The sequence below is a fragment of the Mauremys reevesii genome, linkage group 7, assembly GCF_016161935.1.
Source record: "Mauremys reevesii isolate NIE-2019 linkage group 7, ASM1616193v1, whole genome shotgun sequence".
NCBI classification, from domain to species: Eukaryota; Metazoa; Chordata; order Testudines; family Geoemydidae; genus Mauremys; species Mauremys reevesii.
Genome location: NC_052629.1, coordinates 54,074,089 through 54,101,695, shown reverse-complemented (window position 1 = coordinate 54,101,695; position 27,607 = coordinate 54,074,089). Strand labels below are relative to the sequence as shown.

At 40.7% G+C, this 27,607-nt stretch overlaps 1 protein-coding gene across 1 annotated transcript in view; it reads left to right on the top strand.

Moving 5' to 3' along the window:
• Positions 1-27,134, top strand: part of NRG3 (neuregulin 3) — a 923,439-nt gene extending 896,305 nt beyond the window's left edge. The window contains exons 8-12 of the mRNA XM_039546067.1: positions 13,360-13,560; positions 16,400-16,415; positions 24,622-24,633; positions 25,946-25,959; positions 26,562-27,134. Coding sequence (XP_039402001.1) covers positions 13,360-13,560; positions 16,400-16,415; positions 24,622-24,633; positions 25,946-25,959; positions 26,562-27,069 — 751 coding nt within the window. The 3' untranslated portion in view covers positions 27,070-27,134. The remainder of the gene's footprint in view (positions 1-13,359; positions 13,561-16,399; positions 16,416-24,621; positions 24,634-25,945; positions 25,960-26,561) is intronic.
• Positions 27,135-27,607: the final 473 nt, after the last annotated feature.

The following is a 27,607-nucleotide window of genomic DNA, read 5'->3' as shown; positions in this document are numbered from 1 at the left end:
AGTAACTCTGCTCTGTCCTGTAGTACTCTCCTCTTGAGCTGCTGCTGTGGGTCTTACCCATGGAAGGCCAAAGAAACCAAGCAGAGAAGGCAGCCCTCATACCAGACAGCATAAGTAACTAGTCTCGGACTACATCAGGAGTGTTAGAGCAGAAGAGTCATCCTTCTCTTACCTACCTCATTCAGAGCTACTACTCAGGGCATGGGGACTAGAGAAAGGGGGCTAGATGGGAAAGAATAAAGGCTGGAAGTGGAAGGAAAAGTTGTTGGGGAAACTAGAGAAAATATGAGGTGGCGCAAAGGTGAGAGAAGACCAGTAATATCAAAGAAAAGTAACAAGAGCACTGGTAGACCCAGGATGTCAAAAACAGTTAGTTAAGGGTTGACATGGTGAGCAGCGGTGACGGATTTTTAAGAACCAGGAGCCATTGAGAGCTGTTTCTCCTACAGCAGGAATGCAGGCTAGAAGGGAGAGATAACCTGAAGGCAAACAGACAAGGTTTTTCTAACAAGGGATTGTTAGAAGGAATTTTCAGCTAGGCTGGCTGGAGAGAATGAGGTTTCTCTAACAAGGCTTTTGTTAGATGAGACCCCTACTGAGAGGTACTTAGAATTTGCAAGAGGCACTTGCTAGACCGGTTTGTCTAGTTCTTGTGAGCCAGGAGGGGGGATTTTTTTTTCTCTCGGTCAAAAACACAGTGAGTAACTGTGAACAAGCAACATAAGCATCACACAAATGCAAATCAAAAGCTTTTGTTTCTTTCTATTCAGTCGCGAGTAGACAGGGTAGGAATTGGGAAGCAAGCAACCCAATTCCCTGACTGCAGAGGGGTGTGGCCAGCACCAGAAGGCACAAACATGAGTGGCAGTGACACAGTTGACAAACTGGAACTTGCTAGGTTGCAAATAGACCTAGTTAGAGCAGAATTGGCCAAGGAAGAAGCTGCCCACAAGAGGGAGATGGAGATACAACTAGCCAAAGAGGCTAACCACAAGAGAGAGATGGAAGCCAAAGAGGCTGATCACAAGAGAGATCTGGAGAAGCAAGAGGCTGACCACAAGAGGGCGTTGGAGCTCCAGAGGGAGGCCCACCAACAGGCCCTGGACTTAGCAAAGGCTACCCCAACTGTTCCAGCCCAACCCAACAACCCTTCTCCAGGCACTGTTCCCCATCCCAAGATATTTCCCACCTACAGGGCAGGTGAAGACACTGAGGCCTTCTTGGAAAATTTTGTACGGACCTGCCGTGGGTACAACATCCCTGAAGACCAGTACATGATAGAGCTGAGGCCACGGCTCAGTGGACCCTTAGCAGAAGTGGCAGCTGAAATGCCTATGGAAGACATGAACAATTATCAACTGTTTCAAACAAAGGCCAGATTCAGGATGGGGCTCACACCAGAACATGCCCGTCGGTGGTTCAGAGCCCCAAAATGGAAACCAGATGGGTCATTCCCCAACCACGCCTACTGCATTGACAAACATTGGAATACATGGCTATCAGGAACAAAAACTTACAATTTTGAAGAGCTGTCACTCCTGATAAGACTGGAACAGTTCTTAGATGGTGTTCCTGAGGAAATAGAACGGTACATCCTAGATAGAGAACCCAACACTATTGTCCAGGCAGGAGAGATTGGAGCCAAATGGGCGGAAATAGCAGAAAAGAAAAAAGCTACCACCCGGGGGAGCGATTCTAACAAGGGACAAGCTGACAATAAATCCTTCCACCGGGGGCCAATCAAGACCCCAGCTGCAACCCAAGTAAAACCTCAAACCACCCACAGTCCCACCTCACCAGTCTCCAGCAACCCACCTCGGACCAGTGACCCGTCAGCTGGGCGATGTTTTAAATGTAATGAACTGGGACATATAAAGGCCAAATGCCCCAAGAACACCAATCAAGTACAGTCCATTACACCACCATCACACCAAGGATCCCCAGGCCCAGATATCTCTCAAATACCCCCGAAGCGCAGGGAAACCTTGAGAGTGGGCGGGAAACAGATTACAGCGTGGAGAGACACCGCGGCAACCCGTGTCAGTTATCCACCAGTCCTTAGTGGACCCAAAATTCATCAACCCAAAGGTCAAAATCACAATTTCTCCATTCATGTCAAAATCTGTAACCTTACCTACAGCTGAATTGCCTGTCCAGTACAAGGCTGGTCAGGAAAGTGGACTTTTGCTGTCTATGACAATTATTCCATCCCCATGCTACTTGGGGGAAGACTTGGCCAACCATGTGCAGCTGGCCAAGATGGGGGGAATGGTCACCCGCAGCCAGGCCAAACAAGCTCCCACTCCCATCCCTGTTCCTGAGCCGTCCACCAGGACTCCGTCTGTGTTACCAGAGACCCAGACAGAGGTGGTGGAACCGGATCCCATGACAACAACTACAGCAGCCATAGTACATCCAGTCCCAGAACCGGAACTGGAAGAGCAACCAGCGGCAAAACCATTGCCAGCACTGACCCCAGTGCATCCAACTCCACGCCAGAGGGCGCCAACGGGCCCGAACTGGCAGAAGCAGCAGACAACCCTACCCAAGAGGCTCAGTCAGAGCCTGAAATATCACCTAGTGCACCAGCGGAGAGCGGTCCACAGTCAACGGAAACAACGTCATCACCTACATCTCTTCCAGAGGGATCAAGCCCAAGTCCACAGTCTACAGAGGAACTGGTGTCTCCAGCCTCAAGGGAACAGTTCCAGACTGAGCAGGAAGCTGATGACAGCCTTAAAAAAGCATGGGCGGCGGCACGGAGCAATCCACCGCCTCTCAGTTCTGCTAACCGATCCCGGTTCGTTGTAGAACAAGGACTTTTATATAAGGAGATTCTTTCTGGTGGACACCAGGAAGACTGGCATCCTCAAAAACGGTTGGTAGTTCCAACTAAGTACCGGGAAAAGCTCTTAAGCTTAGCCCATGATCATCCCAGTGGCCATTCTGGGGTAAACAGAAGCAAAGACAGGTTGGGAAGGTCCTTTGACTGGGAGGGGATGGGCAAGGCCGTTGCCAATTATGTCCGGTCTTGTGAGGTATGCCAAAAGGTAGGAAAACCCCAAGACCAGGTCAAGGCCCCTCTCCAGCCACTTCCCATAATTGAGGTCCCATTTCAGCGAGTAGCTGTGGATATTATGGGTCCTTTCCCAAAGAAGACCCCCAGAGGAAAGCAGTACATACTGACTTTTGTGGACTTTGCTACCAGATGGCCAGAAGCAGTAGCTCTAGGCAACACCAGGGCTAAAACTGTGTGCCAGGCCTTAACTGACATTTTTGCCAGGGTAGGTTGGCCCTCCGACATTCTTACAGATTCGGGAACAAATTTCCTGTCAGGGACCATGAAAGACCTGTGGGAAACGCATGGGGTGAATCACTTGGTTGCCACCCCGTACCACCACCAAACCAATGGCCTGGTGGAGAGGTTTAATGGAACTTTGGGGGCCATGATCTGTAAATTCATAAATGAATACTCCAATGATTGGGATCTAGTGTTGCAGCAGTTGCTGTTTGCCTACAGGGCTGTACCACATCCCAGTTTAGGATTCTCACCATTCGAGCTTGTGTATGGCCATGAGGTTAAGGGGCCATTACAGTTGGTGAAGCAACAATGGGAGGGGTTCTCCAGGAACTAACATTCTGGACTTTGTAAGCAACCTACAAAGCACCCTCCGACACTCTTGGGCCCTTGCTAAAGAGAACCTAAAGGATGCTCAAGCAGAGCAAAAGGTCTGGTATGATAAACATACCAGAGAGCGTTCCTTCAAAGTAGGAGACCAGGTCATGGTCTTAAAGGCGCAACAGGCCCATAAGATGGAAGCGTCATGGGAAGGACCATTCACGGTCCAGGAGCGCCTGGGAGCTGTTAACTACCTCATAGCATTTCCTAATTCCTCCTTAAAGCCTAAAGTGTACCATGTTAACTCTCTAAAGCCCTTTTATCCCAGAGAATTACAGGTTTGTCAGTTTACAGCCCAGGGAGGGGATGATGCTGAGTGGCCTGAAGGTGTCTACTATGAAGGAAAAAGAAATGGGGGTGTGGAAGAGGTGACCCTCTCCACAACCCTGGAACGTCTACAGCGGCAACAGATCAAGGAGCTGTGCACTCGCTTCGGCCCTTTGTTCTCAGCCAACCCAGGGCGGACTGAGCAAACGTACCACACCATTGACACAGGTAATGCTCACCCGATTAGAACCCCACCCTACCGGGTGTCACCTCATGCCCAAGTTGCTATTAAATGGGAGATTGAAAACATGCTGGAGATGGGTATCATCCGCCCCTCTACCAGTGCATGGGCATCTCCAGTGGTTCTAGTTCCCAAACCAGATGGGGAAATACGCTTTTGCGTGGACTACCGAAAGCTAAATGCTGTAACTCGCCCTGACAACTACCCAATGCCACGCACCGATGAGCTATTGGAGAAGCTGGGACGTGCCCAGTACATCTCTACATTAGATTTAACCAAGGGGTACTGGCAAGTACCACTAGATGAACCCGCCAAAGAAAAGTCAGCATTCATCACCCACGCAGGGGTGTATGAATTTAATGTGCTTCCGTTCGGACTGCGGAATGCACCCGCCACCTTCCAAAGGCTGGTAGATGGTCTACTAGCGGGATTGGGAGAATGTGCAGCTGCCTACCTCGATGATGTGGCCATTTTTTCTGATTCATGGCCCGAACACCTAGAACATCTGGAAACGGTCTTTGAGCACATCAGGCAGGCAGGACTAACTGTTAAGGCCAAAAAGTGTCAAATAGGCCAAAACAGAGTGACTTACCTAGGGCACCAGGTGGGTCGAGGAACCATAAACCCCCTACAGGCCAAGGTGGAGGCTATCCAAAAGAGGCCTGTCCCAAGGTCAAAGAAACAGGTCCAATCCTTCTTAGGCTTGGCCGGATATTACAGGCGATTTGTACCACACTACAGCCAAATCGCTGCCCCACTAACTGATCTAACCAGAAAAATGCAGCCAAATGCTGTTAAGTGGACTGGTGAGTGTCAGAAAGCCTTTACCCAGCTTAAGGCGACGCTCATGTCTGACCCTGTGTTAAGGGCCCCGGACTTTGACAAACCCTTCCTAGTGACCACAGATGCATCTGAACGTGGGGTAGGAGCAGTTCTAATGCAAAAAGGACCGGATCACAACTTCCATCCTGTCGTGTTTCTCAGCAAAAAGCTGTCTGAGAGGGAAAGCCACTGGTCCATCAGTGAAAAGGAATGTTACGCCATTGTGTATGCCCTGGAAAAGCTATGCCCATACATTTGGGGACGGCGGCTCCAGCTACAAACCGACCATGCTGCGCTAAAGTGGCTTCATATTGCCAAGGGAAACAACAAAAAACTTCTCCAATGGAGTTTAGCTCTCCAAGATTTTGCTTTTGAAATTCACCACATTTCAGGAGCTTCCAACAAAGTAGCAGATGCACTCTCTCATGAAAGTTTCCCAGAATCTCATGGTTAACAACTGTTCTTGAAATGTGAAAAATCTCGTTGGTTACATACTTAGTAGTATCTATAATAGTGCATGTGTTTTATTAATCTGTTTATTTTAAAGTTCTAGGAGGAAATCACCGCCAGTGTGGGTCCCCCACTGTCTGCGATTTGGGGGGGGTGTCATAAACAGTTAGTTAAGGGTTAAGGTCTCTTTTACCTGTAAAGGGTTAACAAGCAGTACCTGATGAACACCTGACCAGAGGACCAATCAGGGACAAGATAATTTCAAATCTCTGTGGAGGGAAGTTTTTTTTCTGTGTTTTTTTTGTTTGAGTTGAGTCTCTCTAAGGGAGTCCAGACATCTTAATCAAGTCCTCCCAGGTTTCTGCAGTATTTTTCATCTATTCAGTCTAGTGAGTATTAGAAAGGCGTAATAGTATTATAAGTTTATTTCTACATTTGCAATTGTGTGTTTTGCTGAAGGAATATCTTTATTTCTGTTGCTGTTACTTTGCTTTTACTGAGAAAGAAAGGGGGAGGGGGAATTCTCTCCAGGTTATAAGTTAGACCCTGTGTATTGTTCCATCCTGGTATTACAGAGATAGCGTACTTTCTTTTTGTTCTTTTAATAAACTCTTTTCTTTTTAGGACTTGATTGATTCTTCTCTTGTTTGCATTTTCAAGGGAAGGGGAGGGGGAGGTGAGTCCCTCTTTGTGTTGAGTCAAGGATTTGACTCGGTGTGTAATCTCTCCGGAGCAGGCTGGAGAGAGGGAAGGGGGGGAGGGGAACTGGCTGTTTCTCTCTCTCTGGTGAGATTCAAGGGGTTTGAATCTGGGTTCCCAAGGGGAAGTTTGGGGGACAGGCAGTGTGTTACCCACTTTAAACTTAACTGGTGGCAGCAGAACCGGATCTAGACTAAGATTAGTTTAGAGGAGTCCATGCAGGTCCCCATCTTGGAGCCCAAAAGCTCCAAGTGTGGGGAGAAGACCTATGACACAGGAAATCAAAGTAGATCCCATGGATCAGAGAGAGAAAATGGGGGGGATCAGGAGAAGAGAAATAGAGATATTGGAGGATAAGGGATGCAGGGGAGAAAAAAGTGAAATGGAGGCCAAGGAAAAGGATTGAGGGAAAGGGAAGCATGGCAACGATACTGTTTAAAAGGGGAATGGGAAATGAGGCTGAAGAGACAGAAGAAAATGGCACAGAATATTAATAAGCTGAGTAAATAATAGTCCAAAATGGAAAATGAAGTGAAGGAGAGCAAAATATTACTGAGAGATGGAAGGAGAGAAAGAGGGGAGTAAAGAAATGTGGAAAGTAAACAAGAACACTCTTCCCTTTGCACACACACACATTTAAGAACAAAATGTTGTTTGTGCAGCTACATTTTGTTTGTGATTTGACAAAGAGAGTGAAGAGACTAGGATTCCTGGGATGTACGGGGACAAAAGGAGGGACAGTTATGATCATATATTGGGGGAATCAGAAGAATTAGAGCCAGATTGTTTTTCAGTGTGTCTGTACACTTAATATTTCCATCAGGAAAAAAAAATGCAGAAGGAAACTTGTTTTGTTCTCTTAAACAGCATCTGAATTCAATCCTGGAAGTGTATGAAGTATCCCTGTCTTACAGATTTTCTATCAGTTTATAAAGCACTTTAGGATCCGTTACACAGGTTGTGATTCTTTTCTGCACAGCTGTAATCAGGTGATCTGCTGAAAAAATCAGGATGTTCGAAATTCTAATGCCTTCCTATGGATCTCTGCGGTCAGATTAATTTTGCTGCTTCTGAGCCAGTATACCAGAGAAATAGTTGGCAGTTTATGCCTGAATCACATTTGAGATGCTTAACTGCCTACTGCAATAAAGTACCCTTTGATTTTTATCTCAAGTTTTATCACTTAAATTGTGTCCCTCCTGTTAATGCTTTCCATGTTTCAGTAAACCAAGGTACTTCTGAATGTGCTTATCCATAATGAGATGTATAATCAGTTTTGTTTGGTAACAAACTGCAAAAAAAAAAAAAGAAATAAAAGAGCAAGATGGTTCCTAGAATTACTGTAAATTCAATGCAGTGAATTTTCCACATTATACACAAGTTTAACTCTGCTGGGAGCTGTGCATGTGTAGTGAGAAGGCAATAAGCCACCTGCTGAGTATGGTTTGGTTCTATTCAGTTGTTTAACCTGGAGAAAATTTCTACACAAAACAACTTGCAAAAATGCTTTGGTAATTCATCATTAAGGTTAGAGGTGGTTGAACTATTTCCTCTAAGACTTTCATTGATCAGGCTGTATCTCTTTCTGACTTGTGAATTGTTCACAGCCCAGGCATTATTTATATGGATTTGTTTATTAATCATAACTGATTAATAGTTTTGTTTACTGACAGACTAGGTGCATCTTTGAATATGCATGTTTTCCCCCCTCTGATTGGATGATATAACCTTTATGAATAGGATCAGTGCCTGAAGAAATCTGACTGTCTTAGGGAGAAGAGCACTTTATAGGAGAAAGATAGCAGGAGATAGAGTCTTAGAAAAGTTTCCTAACTTATTTTGGACCAGATGGAATATTCTATCTAGATACATACATTCAGCCCAGCTATTAAAATAGTTTGATTCCCTCCTGTTTGAGGAAAAGACAAAAGATATAGGTCTGATTTATTATTGGCTCTCTAGCAGATTTTACATATAAATTTATCTTTCCAAATTCTCACAAATCATTGTATGCATACATAAGGTGGCCAGGTGAGCAATTTCTGTGCAAATGTGTTTGTGCACATGCACTTTTTTTTGTATATTCATAGTTGACTGTGTTCACACAATAAAAGCTTCTCATGCCTATGTTAGGAGACTTACCACTAGCACTATTGACGAAAAAGAGTTTTGACCTATAATTCAGTACAGTTTAAGCTTTATGGGTGTGCAAAATGTATTACAGAGGTAGGCAACCTATGGCACGTACGCCGAAGGCGGCACGCAAGCTGATTTTCAGTGGCACTCACACTGCCCGGGTCCTGGCCACCGGTGAGGGGGTCTGCATTTTAATTTAATTTTAAATGAAGCTTCTTAAACATTTTTAAAACCTTATTTACTTTACATAGAACCATAGTTTAGTTATATATTATAGACTTATAGAAAGAGACCTTCTAAAAATGTTAAAATGTATTACTGGCATGTGGAACCTTAAATTAGAGTGAATAAATGAAGACTCGGCACACCACTTCTGAAAGGTTGCCGACCCCTGATGTATTATATTGGTGGAGGTGTTTTTAGGACTGTTAGCAAGTTGTCACTGAACTGTTGTCAGTACCTAAAGAAATCAAGTGATGTACACATAAGTCTGAAACTTCTAGCCTGACCTACAGCAACAATGGGGCAGCTAATGTAAATAATTTTCTGCAAATATTTGATGGAATTTGTTAATACATTTGCTTTTCCAGTATTCACATTCATTTTTTGTGTACATCCAATAAAGACTTGATCAATCAACTTTTACTGGCAAAAATGTTCTAGGAAAGAAAATTTCGCATGCACATTTGAAAACTTTCCTAGAAACAAAATATTAATTTTTCATATGCAGGTCTTCGTGTGGAAAATCCTGCATTCTCACCCAATCAGAGAAGAGAAAAAATACTGTGTGACTTATGAGATCACTCACTACTAAATGATACAGCCCCCACTTCAAATATCTGAGATCAGTTTGGAGATTAAAATATTCCACACACAGTTAAAAAAAATGTGGACAAAGTAATATGCTTGTGGATATTTCACAAGCAGTAAAAGTAGAAGAGTTAATTTTCCACTATGTATTATTCAGTCAACTGCTCCTTTTTAGACTCTCTCCTCGGAATCCAAGCACAGATTGTTGATTATTTTGTGGTGTTGTAAGGTGAATACATCTTCACAAAGGAGAAGGCTGAGATCATAAAACTCATTTCTCAGAGAATATATTTCAAGAGCTAAACTCCAGTCTTTAGAATCAAAAGTATAGTACTTCAACCTGCACAACACTCTTTTTTAAAAAAAATGTTTCTCTAGAGTTCTAAACAGCTAAGGAAAAATAAATTTAAAGAGGTCATTGAAAACCCCTCATTATCGCTACAGGTTATTGATCTTTCCAATTAAAAAGTTTAAAGTGTAGCAGAATCTGGGATGGAGAACAATATAAAATGTTTGCGAAGAATGGGGACAGAGTACTTGAAGAGAAAACAGGACAGATGACTTTAGGAGGCAACATCTGTTTTATTTCAGGGAGAAAAAGTTTATTTTGATGGTAAAGCATATGGCCCAGGGAGTCTGTCCAAGATACTTAGTCCAGGTGGGAACTGCTTAGGAAGGAAGTGTGGCCCTAGAAACAAATAAAAATCACATTTCATACAAAATGAAGCCCTCTTTTAATGCAAGTACTGTGAAAGGAAGAACAAGCACATCAGCAGTTGACTGGATTGCAACAGAGAATGGGTTTATGCATGTAATCAAAGGTAACCCTTCTTACAAATAAATGCACACACAAAAACTACATTAAAGTATAAGAATAGCCATACTGGATCAGACCAATGATCCATCTAGCCCAGTATTCCGTCTTCCAACCATGGCCAATGCCAGATACTTGAGAGGGAATGAACTGCCCTGTTATCCAGTCCCAGCTTCTGATTGTCAGAGGATTAGGGACACTGGAACATAGGGTTGCGTTTCTGACCATCTTTGCTAATAGCCATTGATGGACCTGTTCTTCATGAATGTATGTAATTCTTTTTCAAAACCAGTTATAATTTTGGCCTTCACAATATTCCCTGACAATGAGGTTCCACAGGTTGTGTGAAGTAGTACTTCCTTCTGATTGTTTTAAACCTGTTGCCTATTAATTTCATTGGGTGTCCCCTGGTTCTTGCTGTGATGCCTCCCCCCCTTAGGGTGCAACCTGGAACTGGGGTACCACTGAGCCCTCTGTCTCAGAAGCCTGGGCTCTGTTACACTGTTTTTCCTTGACAAGCTGCAGATCTCTCCCAGTCCTGCCCTCACACAAACCTTTACACAGGCAGGGACATACCCAGCTGCAGCCACATGAAGGCTCCTCCACAGCCTAGGACCCCAAAGCTGTGCTGTCTTGCTGTGGTCAAAAGCCTGACCAATATAAGTTTATTACTAAGTCTGCCCCTCCCTCTAAGTGGAGAGGACAATGCACCAGTTTTTGTTCCTGAGCAATGCTGTTCCCCAAGCAATTCTATCAAAACACTGTTTTAGGTTGAAAAAAGAAAAGAAAAGAAAAGAAAAGAAAAGAAAAAGTATTAACTACAGAAAGATAGCTTGTAAGTGATTATAAGTAGTGAGCCTGCAGATCAAAGCAGATTACCTAAGAAATAAACAAAAATAATCTAAGCTTTATAAACTAGATAGAATTTGAATCAAGCAGTGCCTCAACCTGTTAGCTAGTATAAGCAGGTTATTGCTTTTGCATATACAGGCAGGAATTCTTCTGTCTCACCTGGTACCCTCCTTCCCCCAGTTCAGTCTTTGTTCCTCAGGTGTTGTGTTGTAAGGGGAGAAAGGCCAATTGATGATATCACTTCCCCTTTTATATCTTCTTCCAGTTTGCTGGAAAAATCTTTTGTTCTGACATGAGCCAAACAGTCTCCATTGGGTACGTGCTATCTCTGAGAGGTTTCCATTGTACACAGTTCCTGGGGTAATCCTTGTGAGTGTTTTGTATTCTCCTCAATGAGCCATCATCGTTTGGTCTTTTTATTATTGCACCTGAAAGGCTGCTTGTGGGTGTTCCCAACCTCACAACATGTTTCAGTGGCACATACACAGCAAAATTTCATAACTTCCTGTACAATGATAGCACCTACAAATTAACAGATTAAGACTTTTTAAATGATATCTCACAAGGCATACTTTGTATAAAATGCATATAATTACATTATAACTATATCACTATAGTGACTATGGGGTGCAGAGTGTCACATTTGTGTTATGGGAAGGGAATGAATCACACTTTCTCCACATCATATCCACTTTCATATGCACTTTCTTCATCTCTATGCTATCCCCCTTTAGCCTCTTTTCCAAGATGACTAGTCCCAGTCTTTTTAATCTCTCCTCCTATGGAAGCAGTTCCATATGCCTAATCATTTTTGTTGCCCTCCTCTGTACCTTTCCCAATTCTAATATACTTTTTTTGAGATGGGGTGACTGCATGCAGTATTTAAGGTGTGGGTATACCATGGATTTATATAGTGGTATTATGCTATTTTCTGACTTATTTTTTCCCTTTTCCTAATGCTTCCCAATATTTTATTAGATTTTTTGACTGTTATTATGTGTTGAGCAGCTGTTTTCAGGGAACTATCTACAGTGACTTCAAAATCTCTTTCTTGAGTCATGACAACTGGTTTAGACTCCATCATTGTGCATGTATAGTAGGTATTATGTTTTTCAATGTGCATTGCTTTGCATTTATCAACATTGAATTTCATCTATTGCCCAGTTACCAAGTTTTGTGAGATTCCTTTGTAACTTTTTGCAGACATCTTTGGACTGCCTAATTATACTTTTACACTTGACTTGCCAGAGTTTATGCTCCTTTCTATTTTTTCAGGAGAATTTTCCATTCTTAAAGGATGCTTTTTTATCTCTAACTGCCTCTTTTACTCATCTGTTTAGCCATGGTGGCATTTTTGGTCTTCTTGCTGCTGTTGTTTTTTCTTTCTTCTAAATATTTAGTTATGATTTTTTTTTAAATCATGCAGCTTTCAGATACTTCACTGTTGTTTATTTTAATTACCTTTCTCATGTTTGTATAGTTCGCCTTTTTGAAGTTAAATGCTACTGTGGTGGGTTTCTTTGGTATTTCACCCCCTACAAGGACTAGCTGCTCCAAGAAGCATTTGTTAATGCTAGCAATTTTATCTCTGTGTCCCATCCTGAGGTGACACATACCAAGTCAATATGGAGATAGTTGGAATCCCCCATTATTATTGTAGCCTCTGTCATCTCCTCGAGCCTTTCACAATCACCATCCTGGTCAGGTGGTTGGTAGTACATTTCTATTGCTGTACTCTTATTATTCAAGCATGGAATTTCTATCAATAGAGAGTCTATGGTACTGTTTGATTCATTTAAGATTTTTACTATATTTGACTCTATGCTTTATCATTAAGATTATGTCACAGACTAATAGATAATAAAGGAAATGCGCAGATGACATACTGCAAAAGAAGAATAGCTGTAAAATAAGTCAGTGATGCTATGCACCTCTGTAAACAGTTAATGATAGAAATAGGTTATGATTCTGGCTTAATCATCTGTTTCCATTAGCAGCAACTGAATTCAACTCTAACGTAAAATAACTTTATGTGGATTCCAGATCCCTTATGATTCCTGCAGTAAATGGAAATAACTCCTAGCTCCCTTAAAATATAAATATAATTTTCAAAAGGCGGCACTTTTCTGTAATATGTAAAACTGTTTTTAAATTACTCAAATTTTGTGCACCTTACCACAATAAAAAAGGTACAACTTATTGTTAATAAAAATGTACAGTGCAGGTTGATAAAGCAGTGTTAGTAGATATGCCTAAAACATAAGGTCCAGATCAACAGCTAAGTACCAAGATGATGATGATGATGATGATGGAATAGAAGAACATTTGACCAAATACAAGAGAATTTCCAATGTACCTGTCATTTATTTCTATTCTTCCAGGAGAGAATGAAATTTAAATATGGAATAAAAAGCCAAGTAAGAATTACAGCATTATATTTCCATGGAGAACTACTGCTGACATCACAAACTACTGCAGCAAATGTATAATACTGCAGTCCATGTATTATTAATTATGTAATCTTCACTCTGTAAATGTGTATGTTGGGGGCTCTGGTAGTTTTTACTGTACTCTTGTTCTTGTCCCCAGAAGTCTCTCTTCGTGCTGCAGTCCAGGACAAAGAAGTGGAATGCTACACAAGAATGCCTTTCGGAAGACTCCACCCTTACCTCGGGGTAGGTTCAATGGAATTACAGGACCAGCATATCAACAGCTAGAAGAGTCAAGGATCACAGATCAGGACACAATACCTTCTCAAGGGTATGTAATAAAAACAACTGAAGCAAACAAGTGCATTACCAGCAGCAAAATAAAATAAATAAAAATCCCTTACCTAGAAAATCTGCTTTGCTATTACAGTACTTGCTAGTTTTGAGACAATTATGCTTCCAATGTATAATGTTAAAGAGCAAAAATATATTTTTAGTGTATTGGCCTTTGAAGATATTATATTTTTATTTGGATGGCTGCTTTATTTTACTCCCTTCGAAGTCTGAAGATGAAGATCAGCACAGACTGTAAGTGATTGCCTGCTTGTCATCTTTTACAGATATTGTTTTCCGCATTTACTCATATCATGATCTGTAATTCTAGTGAGTTGTACGCAGCATTGTCTTCACCACCAGTACTGGACAAATATAGGAAAACATATTTTATTTACAATTACAAAATATGGTTCCTTAAATACATTCGGGGTAGATGTAAGATGACCTTGTCAGTTGCCTTTGCCCTTTAAAATGCAAAAAAAAAAGTTGGAGTTATTTTTCTTTTTTAAACTCATCTTCAGTAAAAGATACCGCAATTGAATGCAAGTGCCACTTACTCTTAAGGCTTGACTTTCAGAAGTGCAGCTTCCTTTGAAGTCAGTTGGCGTTGCAGCTGCTGAGCACCTCTGGAAGCCAATCCCATAATATTTAAATATTCTAGAGTTTTCCAAAAGAACCTCCAGATCTTATACAAGTATAATTCTTGTTGAATGAGGAGGAAATGTCTGCGATGTAATCGGTCTGGCACTTATTTCACATAAACTATTAGAAATCAAGATTAACTGCACTGAAATCAATGGAGTTACACTGATATAAAATGGGTGTAAGTTAGAATAAAATCAGCCTCCAATATTTCCAAATTAACTGTGTGCAACATCTGAAATGAAGAAAATAAACTGAAGAGACAAGATGGGCTTCTGTATGTGTTTATAGTTTTGAAGGTCAGAAGCAGCTGTTGTGCCCTTCTGCTTTGACCTTCTGGATAACACAGGCCACAGGCGTTTATTGGAATATATATATATATATATATATATATATATATATATATATATATATATATATATATATATATATACAGATATATATATATATGGTTTTTTATACAGTGCTTTTCACCCCCAAAAGTTTTCTGAGCACTTGACAGACTGCATTATGTATATGTAGCACTATGGACTTACCTTTGGCTTGGAGGCCACCATCTTAGTAGCATATGGTATACTGCATAGCAGGAGGGGAAGATGATATTTTCAACATGGACACTTAGGCAAGCCACAGCTCTAATAAAAACCTGTATCAAATCTTTAATATCCTGGCAGTTCAGAGAGAAACCTATTCTGAGCCACATTCAGGTAATTTTATCACTAGGGGCTATTGAGAACAGTCAAACAGATTTATTTTAATTGTCTTTTGGGTTTTATTATTTTCATTTATTTTTTACCTAAATCATTACAATAATCTCATTAAATTACTTAAGGGATTCATTGGCTAACAAATACAATATCCATTGTGAGGCAGTTTTATTGTACTTCTTTAAAGTATGGCATATTTAAGGAGAATCAGTTTCTATAATATATTAGGGCTTTCAAAGAGGGTTTGACAATGTTCCTCACTGGAGTCTGCCAAAGAAATTAAGTTGTCATGGGGCAAAGTATTGTCATGGTTCAAAAAAAAAGGGGGGCTGAGAGAGGAAGCAAAGTGTAGGAATAAATAGTCAATTTTCAATATATTTTTAGAGTTACATAAAGGGGAATGAATAGTGAGGTACCAGAAGTTACAGATGACAAAGTTATTTAGGTTAGTCAAGTTTAGAGATGACTGTGGGACTTCAAGGAATTAGCCAAGCTAGGTGAATTGGCAACACAATGACAGATAAAGTAGAGTGACGATAAATTAAATAATAAAATTTGGAGGGATAAAATATTGCAGAGTTCTAAATGAACTGTGTTCACGCAGGAAAGAGACCACTGTGGACAGCAAAATGTGCTACTTGCTAGTCAAAAAAGCAAACATGAATGATGTTAGGATACATAAGGAACAGTGTGGAGAATAAGACAGAAATTATAAAGATAATATATAAATCATGTTTGGGTCTCTTCTGGAATGTGCTACACAGTACTAGTCAACCCATCTCAAAATAATATTTCAGAATTAGAGTGGTTTAAAAGACAGATGATGGGTATAGAAAAATCTCTCAAATGAAGAGACACTGAAAAGACTGTGCTTGTCTGCTTTAGAAAGGAGACAAAAATGGGGGCACAATAGAAGTATGTAAAATAATGATAGTTTAGAAGAGGTAGGTTGGGAGATTGTGCTCTACCTGTCTTATTACTCAAGAATGAGGGGACATTCAATGAAATTAAAAAGGTGTCAACTTCAAAAATTATAAAAGATATTTTTTTCAAACAATGCATAATTAGACCATAGAACTCATTGCCATAGGGTATTTCTGAGGCCAAGAACTTAGCAAGATTCAGAAAAGGGATGGATAGTTAGATGGATAACATAGATATAATAGTTAATGATAACAACTTTGGAAGGATGTAAAAATCACATGGCCCAGGATGTAAACCAATCTCTGATTATGAGGATGAGATCTTCCTGGGGAAAGATTATCACACATCTGTCTACTGCAGGAAATCCTACACCTTCTCTGAAGCAGTTGGTGCTGGCCATTGCAGAGACATGATACTGAATGTAGGCATGTGGACTCACTCCTGCAGCGCCTCCTGCTGGTTGTCCTCGGAATTAGCTCTTTTTCCAGCCAGGAGTGCCATCTGCAGGCTGGTGATCCGCCTGTCCTCTTGGCCCCCGTGTCCATCCCTGGACCCCGGTGCCCTTTTAACTGGGGTGCTGCCCCCTGACAGTCCCCCACCAATCTGGGTCTCCCCTTCCTGGGGAACCCCCAACCCACTATCCCCACTTTGCCTCAGTTTTGGCTACTGCCCAGTCTCCATCTAGCCTCCGTTCACTGGGGCAAACTACAGTATCAGCCACTCATCATAGGCAAAGGGGTTTGGACCTGCTGCCTTTGCCTACCCCTTGAGCTGCCCCCTGCAATCCCCAGTACCTCTTGGCCTTATGCTAGGACAGAGCCTGGGGCTTTCCAGGCAGGAGCTCCCCAGCTCCTCTGCCTTTCCCCAGCCCTGCTCCACTCAGGTACCCTGTGTCTAGCTCCCTGCTGCCAGGCCCTTCTCCTTCTACAGGCAGAGAGAGACTGCTCCTGGCATCCCTGGCATTTTTATACAGACCAGCTGTGGCCTGATTAGGGTGTGGCCCAGCTGCGGCTGCTTCCCCAATCAGCCCAGCTTTTAGGGCTGCAGCCTTCAAGCCCTCCCAGGCCGCTTTTTAAACCCCTTAGGGCAGGAGCGGGTAACCACCCTGCTATACTGAACTAGATGGAACTCAGGTCTGATCTAATCTGGCAATTCCTATGTTTCTATACAAAATGGAGATATGTGGGTGACATTTGCAGGTTTTTGTTATGTTCTTTGATACTTTTCTGTTTTCCATTGCCTACTGTTGGGTACTGCATGTGAGTTTGAGAAAGTCTATGGGGAGCATTAATTTACCTCAATAACCTTTGGGTCAGGCCATGTACCAATAGTGTCTTTCTTCCATCACGTACTAATAGTGTCTGTCTTCCATCCGACGAAGTGGGTATTCACCCACGAAAGCTCATGCTCCAATATGTCTGTTAGTCTATAAGGTGCAACAGGACTTTTTGCTGCTTTCTTCCAGTTGTTGTTCGGTGACTATTGTCAGTAAGTAACAACGCACCTTAAAATAGCTAAACATGAACAGCCTCTCAATGTGCCTGTAGTAGCTCTAGTGGTTATTTGCATGCACACACTAGAATGCTAGGACAAAGCTTCCCTTTTAAGCATAACTGGACCCATGGCCACTGTCACAGAGATAGTCTTATCCAAACAATAGCCACAATTTGCACTGGAAAAGACAGCAGGATGAAATCTTTTTATTGACAGACAATTCTGAAATCCCATGGTGCAAGTTTCAGAAAGTTTAGTTACTGAAGGTCTGAATAGCAAAGTCCCAGACCTAAGGTTTCTCTTTTCTTGAGGTGATTTAATCCCAACTACATGAATATAAATGCCACTGTCAGAGCAAATCCCTGGGGCAGTCACAAAAAGCACAGATTGACAGAAGGAGGTTGTTTGGATATCCTGCAGGGGGTAAGCAGTGACTCTGAAGCATGAACACACTGGTCAGTTTAGCAGGTAGAACAAGAAGTTGTGTCCCCCCTTCACTGGGCTAAATAGTTTCTTGTTGAAATAAATAAAAACTCACAGGTTTAAAGTTAAGGGTCTCCTATTGACAGAGATTCAGATGCCTACTCAACACACAGTCACATTTCAAATAGTGCTGGGGTTCTCAAGATATGGTGGCCTTAAAAGGACACTTTAAGTACAGGATGTTTATTGCATGATGAGAACAAAGCCTTCCAAACACTCAGAAAAGACACTTTTCTGTTGAGCTGCACTGCAGCATCTTCGAAAAGCAACACAATGCTAAATCAGAAACTGCTGTTCGAGCAGGGCAAAGGCAAAAGGAGGCAGAGGGTCACACAATGCACAGTCCCCACCTCAAATAAATAGATTTCTGATATGGGTCAGTAGCAGTTTGACTCTCATTATAAATTTATTTAAATAAGCTCTCTGAGCATTCCAATTTTGTTACAAATTAATGAAAATCCATCACTAGATTTTGGAAGATCCAGCCCTCATTTGAGACTGTATTAGTAGGAGCATTGCCAGCAGATTGAGGGAAGTGATTATTTCCCTCTATTTGGTACTGGTAAAGCCACACCTGGAGTATTGTGTCCCGTTTTGGTCCTCCCACTACAGAAGGGATGTGGACAAATTGGAGAGAGTCCAGCGGAGGACAAAGAAAATGATTAGGGGGCTGGGGAACATGACTTACGAGGAGAGGCTGAAGGAACTGGGGTTATTTAGTCTGCAGAAGAGAAGAGTGAGGGGGGATTTGATAGCAGCCTTCAACTACCTGAAGGGGGATTCCAAAGAGGATGGAGCTAGGCTGTTCTCAGTTGTGGCAGATGACAGAACAAGAAGCAATGGTCTCAAGTTGCAGTGGGGGAAGTCTAGGTTGGATATTAGGAAACACTGTTTCACTAGGCAGGTGGTGAAGCACTGGAATGGGTTACCTAGGGAGGCGGTGGAATCTCCATCCTTAGAGGTTTTTAAGGCCTTGCTTGACAAAGCCCTGGCTGGGATAATTTAGTTGGGGTTGGTCCTGCTTTGAGCAGGAGATTGGACTAAATGACCTCCTGAGGTCTCTTTCAACCTTAAGATTCTATGATTCTATGAGACAAATTCATATCCTTAGCAGAGCAAGAGTAACTAGGAGACCGCAAAAAAGAAAAAACAGAAAGAAAGAAAAAAGTGCACTAGTAGAAGTAGTCATCTTAGAAGGTTGTACCATTTTAAAAGGTTACAGTACATGAATTACTCTGCCTTCCACCAGGTAAACAACTTTAGAGCTACCCAGCTGTATTAATTACTTTATTTTCTCCATGCAATATCTCAAACTTCCAACTCTGATACCTGTGAATTCATGTCACCTCTATGTCTGGGCATCCTCGGGCAACAGAAGGCTTTTATTTTTCTGCGCACTATCAACCAGAAGGAAATAAGGAAATCCATAATCACACAGATGTACATATGAACATTGAAATGCCAGTAAACTAGCATTTAATGACCATTCTCATAAAGACAAATTCAAAAGTTGTAACTAAGCACAAATGCTTGATGGACTCCAAAGGGTGATCAATTTTCTGGTTTGAGGCACTACAAATAATAAATAGTACCAATGACAGTCTGTCTCTTGTTGCCCAGCATGACAAGAATACATCTGTGTGTCCTTTGTAGTGTAGTGTTGGGAAGAATTGTCAATGCACTATGTTAAAAAATAATCTAGCAATGCATTAAAAAAAGTCTAATTTCAAGGCAGGTCTCCTTTCAACCTTGTAATCCCAAAGATAATTCCTTTATTACTCCTGCTTCCTTTCCTGTGCCCAAAATGTATGGTACAGTCTAGTCTTAAAGCATCAACACAGATAAAACTGTAGGTCCCCCTTTGAAGCCTACACGGTTTCTTAACCCACTTCTGTTCATAGGTGAAGTTCCTGTAACACTTTATGAATTCCTACCACATTCTCACTATTCAGTACAAATGTAGGGCCAGATTCTGATCTCCCTTACATTGTTGTAAATCTGGAGTAACTCAGTGGAAAAAAAACCCCAACAACCAGATTTGCTCCATTCTAAATGTGATCAAAATTTAGCCTCTAGTAATTTCACCTTCCTTCTTTGGTCACTGTTCTCAAAGCCTCCAGTTCTTTTGTCTAAGGTGTGTTTAAAATTTTGAATCCCTCCATATGATGTTGCTAGCATTATGCTAGCTCTGGGGCACTCATGCTTTTACTTTATGTTCTTTGGGTGCATGTCTTTGGCAAAATCCTCTGTGATCTGGTGACAATTCCTAAATTGTAGATGACTCTTCAGCAGTGCTGTGTGTTAGTCTTTCTGCTTTATCCATCTGAGCAGTCTGATTAACATAACCTCTTCTCTAGACTCTCTCTTATACATTCATCCCTAAAAAGACAACATTCCTTCCATCAATATCTCAGTATATCTGTTTTATTAACTGGTTCTGTTAGTTTACGGTGATGGTTTTTGGTTGATATTATATTTTAGTTGGACTTGATCTCTTTTTTAAAGTAAGTACCCACTGGAGTTGAAAATTGAAAAGGGTTCAGAAAGGAGCCACAAAAATTTGAGGTCTGGAAGTGAGAACCTTAAGCTCAATCTATTTAATTTATCAAAGAGAAGGTTAAGACATGACTTCATCAATGTCTGTAAGTGCCTACATGTTGTGAAGGTTTGTAACAGTGTGTTAGTGGGGAAGGCTTTAATGTAGCAGACAAAGGCATGACAACACTCAGTGGCAGACAACTAAAGCTAGTAAAAAAATCTCAAAGTGGAAATGAGGTGAAAAATTTGAATGGTGAGGGTAAATTAACCACTGGAATACAGTTGGTCAAAAATGTAATTTCTGTCCTTTGGGAATTTCTGAGATGTAGACATTTCTTTTTGTCCCAAATTACGTCAAAAGTAAAATTCTCAGAATTTTTCACAACATGAAATATTCTGCAATATTTCATTCAGTCCTTATCAAAACATTTCATTCAGAAAAGTCAAAACACTTTGTTTCAACTGTTTTGATATTATAGAAACAAAATGTTGTGATAATTTTTCACTGAAAATGTGGATGCAATCCATGTGTTGTTGCTAAACTTTTTGATTTTGTCAAATCATTTATTGGTCAGAAAATGCTGATTTGACAAAACCAAAGAATTTTGCAAGAAATGTATTGATCAACTCTCTGTTAGGGATTCTCTGTCACTTGGCAACTTTTAATCAAGATTGGATGTCTTTCTAAAAGTTATCCTGTTGTCTAGTTCATCCAGAAGTCAGTGGCTTTGACACAAAAATTAGTGGGTGACCTTCTATAGACTGTTTTATGTGAGAAGTCAGACTGGAAAGATTATCACAGAGGGCTACCCTGCCCTTAAAATCTTTTAGTCAGTGGACAACTCCTTGGGTATCTTACAGGCCACAGAGCTGAGGGGGCCACTTGGCCCAGGGCCCGAACATTTTCTGTCTAAGTAGCACAGGGTTGTAACATAACTCACTCTAAATTGGCATGACCATCCTTCCATCATGACAGGCCAAACCTGAGTGGTGCTCTGACCATTTGAGCCTGGTCCCAATGCCACTCAAATTTGAAAGAAGTGGGAGTAGGAGCTTATGGACCAAGGGAATCAGGCTGCTGGGGGGCAGGAGGAGGTAGCCCAGAGAGAGGAAGAGGAGGGTCAGCAGTGGGGAGGCAAATCTATGCCCTCCCCCTTTTAAATGGTGCTCTGCAGCCTCTTGGGTCTCTGACACATGTCTTATGACTGGGAGGACCAGATTCTCACTAGCACTACTGTGTGTGACACTTATTATTTAAGGCAGAGTCAGTTTACTATCTGTATACGTGTGTGGTTCAAGTGTTGAATTCTATCATGAAACCCAGATACCATCGGAGGAAATGCTTAAGAAATCCTTGTATTGAATAATCAACTAGTACCAGCCTGTACTGGTTTACATTTTAAAGGGTGAAATCCTGTTAAGTGCTGAGCAACTGGGCTAAATCCAGAAAAGCATGCACACGCACAAAAACTCACACACACATAAACTGTGTGTGCGTGTGTTTGTTTGTTTACGTATTTATATATATATGGATTTCAACCCTGTTAAGACATTGACCCCAGTGACTGGAATCATTTTAAGTCATTCCATGAATGTGCTGAAATTTGTTGTTTTTGAAGGGGAAGAGTAGTTTTACATTTTAATCTTGAAAGCTAATGTGATACCAGAATTCTTAGAAGAGAGTCCTTAAAAAGGAATTGTAATAATGGTTCAGGGTTAGGTGTGATGATACATGTGATTCTTTGATTTCCTTTCTGTTTCATTTGTTAATTTGATTTTATTAAAATGAAGTCTTCAGAAAACAATGTACCAAGTCTTTGCAAAGTATGGTGCAGTAGGTTGAAAAAAGTGTCTGGGGTGGTTGGTTTTTTGGAGCAAAACCATGCAAATGGTTTATGTTTAAAAAATGACATTTCTGTGTGATGTGTTTTGATTTTTTTAGTGTTTTGTTTTGTCTTATTTTTAAATCACTTGTTCTTTGGAGTTTCAGCCTGGGCTAAACACAAAAGTACAAACACAGTGACAGAAACCCATTTCTGATCCACCAAAAAGATACCAGAAATCTTACAGTCTGTCTATTCCCTTGAGATTTCCTGTCCAATTGACTGGTGCTCTCACAAGGAAGTCAATTCCTGCAAAAATGTTTGTTATGTATTCGTCCCCCCCCCCAAGTTTTCCAGATAAATATCTGAACTTTTGATTGCATAGCAAACCCTACAATGTACTCTGCATCTTCTGGGGCTCATTCATCAGCAGTTCTGACTACAGGTTAGACAGAGATTGCACATTCATCTTTGGCAAAGGAGAGCTTTTATAATTGCTTATACCGGGCTACGCAAATGTACTCCATCTTCTGAATTTTCTTGTCTTTTCTTGCTTGGGGGAAAGTGTTTGCTGCTTTCAAGAAATGCCAGGTCTCATGATTTGAAATAGGGCCCAACAGTTTAGTGTTTGTTGAGCAGAGTTAATATCAGTTGATTAATTAGTGCACCTCGCTAATTAAATAGTAGAGAAACCTATTCTAAATTAGATCTGTAAACAAACAAAGCATCTCCAGGCCATTCACATCCCCGGACACTGACTGTGGTCTGAGGGTGACAGTTTATTTTTGATTAAGTGGCCAGCATTTTGACTGCAGGTTATTTAGGTGACAGCTGTTTACGTTTCAGGATATTGACTGTTATGAGGTATATGGAGTCCTGCTGTGTGTGTGTGTAAATATGCATGTATATACACACAGAGAAATGATGCCTTGTGTTGCATATTTATAATGCCTAATCCAAAGACCACTAAAGCCAATGGAAATATTCTTCATCTCCCGAGGTTTTGGCTCAAACCCATACTTTGAAGATCTAGAGCTAGTTTGCTGTAAAGTTATTTGTACTGTGCTGAAGATAACCCATTTCAAATGTAGCTTTGCCAACTTATTTTGTCTTAAAATAAGATAAAATATATCTTAAAATGTGTCCGGATTAATTAATTAATTCCCATTGACTCTGAGAGGGTAGCATACTGAAAAAATGTTCAATTTTATTCTCACTCAGCACCCCAAGAATTACACAAATAAAACAATTATTATTACTTATTTTAACTGTTTATTAATTTCTTCTTGTGTCTTTGTTTAAGCAAAGGAGGGGAGGAGAGGAAGGGAATTGCATTCCAGAAACACAAAAAAGTAAATGTAAAATGAGTTTATTTAGGAAGAAAATAATTATTTTCTTTAAGGGAAAGTTGTTTAAAATGTATTGTTCTGTATCTTTATAATAGTGTCCTATTTTCTGTGATCGCTCTGGGTCTAGTTCTGCTCCCAATTAAATCAGTAAAATTCTGTTTGCTGTTTCAAGAGCAGGATCCGGCCCCCTACACAAATGAAAGTTAAGCTTCACTTGTTCAAATCTTATTTCCCTACTATTTCCCTGCATCTACTCACCCACAAATTGAATGCTTTAGTCCAGCTTTGATCCTTGATTGACAACCACATGAACACAAGGATGGACATGCACAATTCCCAGTGCAGGATCAGGACATCTGCTTGTACTTAAGGAGGATTCATGGAAATGTGCTGAGCATTAAACATGTTTGCCATTTTGGGGTTCAAAATATCATGACCTGAGTCCATATTATGGAGTTGGCAAATTTTAACATTTTCATATCAATATCTGAGTTCGTACTTGCTTATGCTAGTGTATGATCACTAGATGTGAAATTCGTTAAAAGAATTCACTCCCTTCATTTGCAGGGTGCAGCCCAGAAAGTATATTTAGGGGCTGAATTATCAATACAAATGAATAATGCAACTGATGATACCACTCCGGCTATAGTGATTTGAAAGTTATATGGTAAACAAATGCAAAGGAAGCAAGAGGGCAGAAGCCATCAGGTCTGCACTGTTTTGTTTTGTTTTGTTTTTATTTATTTATTAAGATGTCCTCTCTACAGATGTATTTCTTTGATCAATATTTAATATTGATTCTTTGAAATGCGACCTACAAGTGATTTTGATAAATGGACTTGGAAGATGTCTAATTTCATTCTCTTTTTATGTATTTCTTTATCATTTGCCCAAAAGTTGTTTTGCAACTTTCTTTAATACTTCCACTGTGAAGCACAAAAGATACCTCATTTCTTCAAGCAGCATCAGAGCTTGGTCCTTTCTCCCATAATTCCCTGGGCATACACAAGGTATCTCAAAAGTCCTTTCAAAATCACCCAGAATGCACTGCTGCTGGGATTGGGCAGGAACCTTTGGGATACAGACCAGAAAGCACTATTGTTAAATCAATTCAGTGTGGTGTTAGTGTAGAGAAAGGGTAGAATTGCAGGTCCACTGAACATAACACATGCCGAAGGTGGATATGCTGAATTGTGTATACAAAAATCAATGAGCAGTAATCAAGTTGACTACAATCAATGGAACACTAGTGAACATGTGCTTTAGGGAATCTGTTCTTCTTGTTTATTAGTTTTCTAACTACTCATACCAAATGATGTACTTAAACCCAAGTGACATGAGTTACTTAAGTACATGGAGTAGTCCTATTCAAGTCAAGATGGTGACTTTTTTACTTCAGTACTTTGCTGAATCTGGACCTTGAAGTGGGAACTCAGAAACCTAGTAAAATTAAATTACATTAGGGTCAAATCTTATTTTCCTTACTCTTGTATTAAGCATGTAATATTTTGCCTTTATCTTGTATATTTAAATAGTGATGTGATAATGTGACAAATGAAAATGAACTTTCAATAAAGCTGTGGGGCCTGAGTCTGATCTCACTTTCTCTGATATCACTTTAGTTACTCTTGATTTGCCATGTTGTAACTGAGATCAGAATCAAACCCATAGTCCCTGATAACCATGGCTAATAGGAATATTAACTTATTGTACAAGCAGAGTTGTATTAATGTTTCTTATTAAAAAGAGAGCTGCTGAATTTTGGCATGTTGCTAAGTTTCCAAAGTGATTCAAAATGCACATATTTTCAGTGATGTTTTTCAGGAATTTGCCACAACTGAAGCTATATTTACACTGCACTCTAATGGTGGCGGCATGTAGGATATGTATAGCTACACACCACATTAAAAAGCAAGCTGCATCCATGCTGTGGTGTGTAGCTACATGTGTCAGTGGATGGCTTTGGCGGGGGGAAGTGATGGGGAAAGGCTTCAGGAACGGGGAGACAGCAGGACACTACACTACTAAAAATAGCAGTGTAGATTGGGGAAGCACTACTTGGGGGTGTAGCCAGACGTATAGGATACATATCTTCAGGGTTCAGGTATGTCTTTACTCGCCTAAGCAGTAACTCACCCCCTACATTGTATTTATACCCATACTGGGGGTGTGTGCAGTGTACATAAGCTGCCCGCTGCCGTGAGGTTTGTGCAGCGTAGATGCACCTTGAAAGTCAGTTTTCATCAGCACAACTTCATAAGTATCCAACTTAGAAACAAAATGGAAATTTTGGTGAAATTTCACAAAAATGACAGCAGAATTGATGCAATTCCATCAAAATTTGAATTAATGGAGGATCTAGGACATCTAATTTTTAACAGAGGAATATTTCCCAGAACCCAGTGTAGTATCGCCAGCCTCATGCCATATATGACTGAAAAAAGGACCAGCTTTTGAACCTTGAGTGCTTGAATAAGTGATCTGATTTTCAGAGGTACTGAGCATCTGCAACTCCCACTGATGTCAATGGGAGTGCAGATCATAAAAACACCTGGGTATGGAGTGCAGGATTGGACTCAGAATGTGTTTATTGAAGTTAATTTCTCTGCACATTTCAGAACAATACCAAATTCTAATTCATACCAAAATATCCACGTTTAAAAATATTGATGCTTGAGGAAGGTGGGAATCCGCTTGCCAGATTAGGAATGTAATTATAAAATTACACATTTTATTATAAGGAAATAATAATACTTAGCTCTCAAACCACTTTACAAAGGAGGTAAGTAACATTATCCTCATTTTATACCTGGGGAAACTGAGGAAGATAGGGAAGTAACTTGCCCAAGGTCACCAAGTAGGCCAGTGTCAGAGGTGGGTATAGAAAGCAGCTCTGCTGAATTCCAGTCAAGTTCTCTATCCACTAGACCACCCTGCTTGTGACTATTCCTTGCTTCAAGAAGATACATTTTTCAGCAGATGTTTCCATTGCTTTCACTGACCTCTCTTGTCTGTCTGTCTCATGCAAAATGAAAAAGCTAATTCTTTTTTTATTATTATTTTTAGGTATTCATCCACTGGTTTAAAAACTCCTCAGAATACTTCAATAAATATGCAACTGCCTTCACGAGAGACCACCCCCTATTTTAATAATGTGGGTCAGAAGGACTTGGTTGGATATTCCGCATCAAGGGCCAACTCAGTTCCCATCATCCCGTCGGTGGGCTTGGATGAAGCCTGCATGCAAATGCAAAATGTTTCTGAAGTAACAGGAATCAAATGGTGCAAAAACTCCTATTCAGCTGAACTTGTCAATGTCAGTGCCCCAGTCAGCAATTGTCTTATAGCAGAACAACAGGAAGTGAAAATATTGCTAGAAACTGTCCAGGAGCAGATTCGAATTCTGACTGATGCAAGGAGGTCAGAGGACTATGAACTGGCAAGCACAGAATCAGAGAACAGTGCAAGTGAAAACACAGCTTTTCTGCCCATGAGTCCCCTGGCAAAATTGGAACGAGAAGCAAAATTTATCTTAAAAAGCGAAACACACAGAGACTCGGCATTGACCAAGTGACTTTGAGGAGAGTGAGGGTGGGGAGATAAAGGATCTGTGCACTCAAAGCTTTGCTAAACAGGAAAGGAAGGAAATTAAATACAAATTATTTATATGCATTAATTTAAAAGCATCTACTTAGAAGAAACCAAATAGTCAATCGCCCTCATATCATAGTGTTTTTTAACAAAATATTTTTTTAAGGGAAAGAAAAGTTCCAGGAGGGATAAAGCATACATCTAAAGCTTTTCTGGTTTGGGGTTTTTTTTGAAGGGGGGGCTGTTGTTTTTCTTTTTCAGAGTTACACATTCAGTTGCAGTTACAGTATGTTTTAAAACTGTCCTGTTTGGCTGTTAGAAGGCTTGGGACATGCATATTTTTCAAAAAAGCCAAATTCATTCTTAGACTCTTTGGTTTCAAAGTAGAGCTGTGTTGAACTGTCCACCAGGGATTCATTCTCTGGTGAGCAAGTTCTTCTTGAGTAACCTCAAATAAAACAGGCCCATAATTAGCCCTCCATTCGACCAGTAGCTTGGTCCCAGATTCATAATTTTAAAAC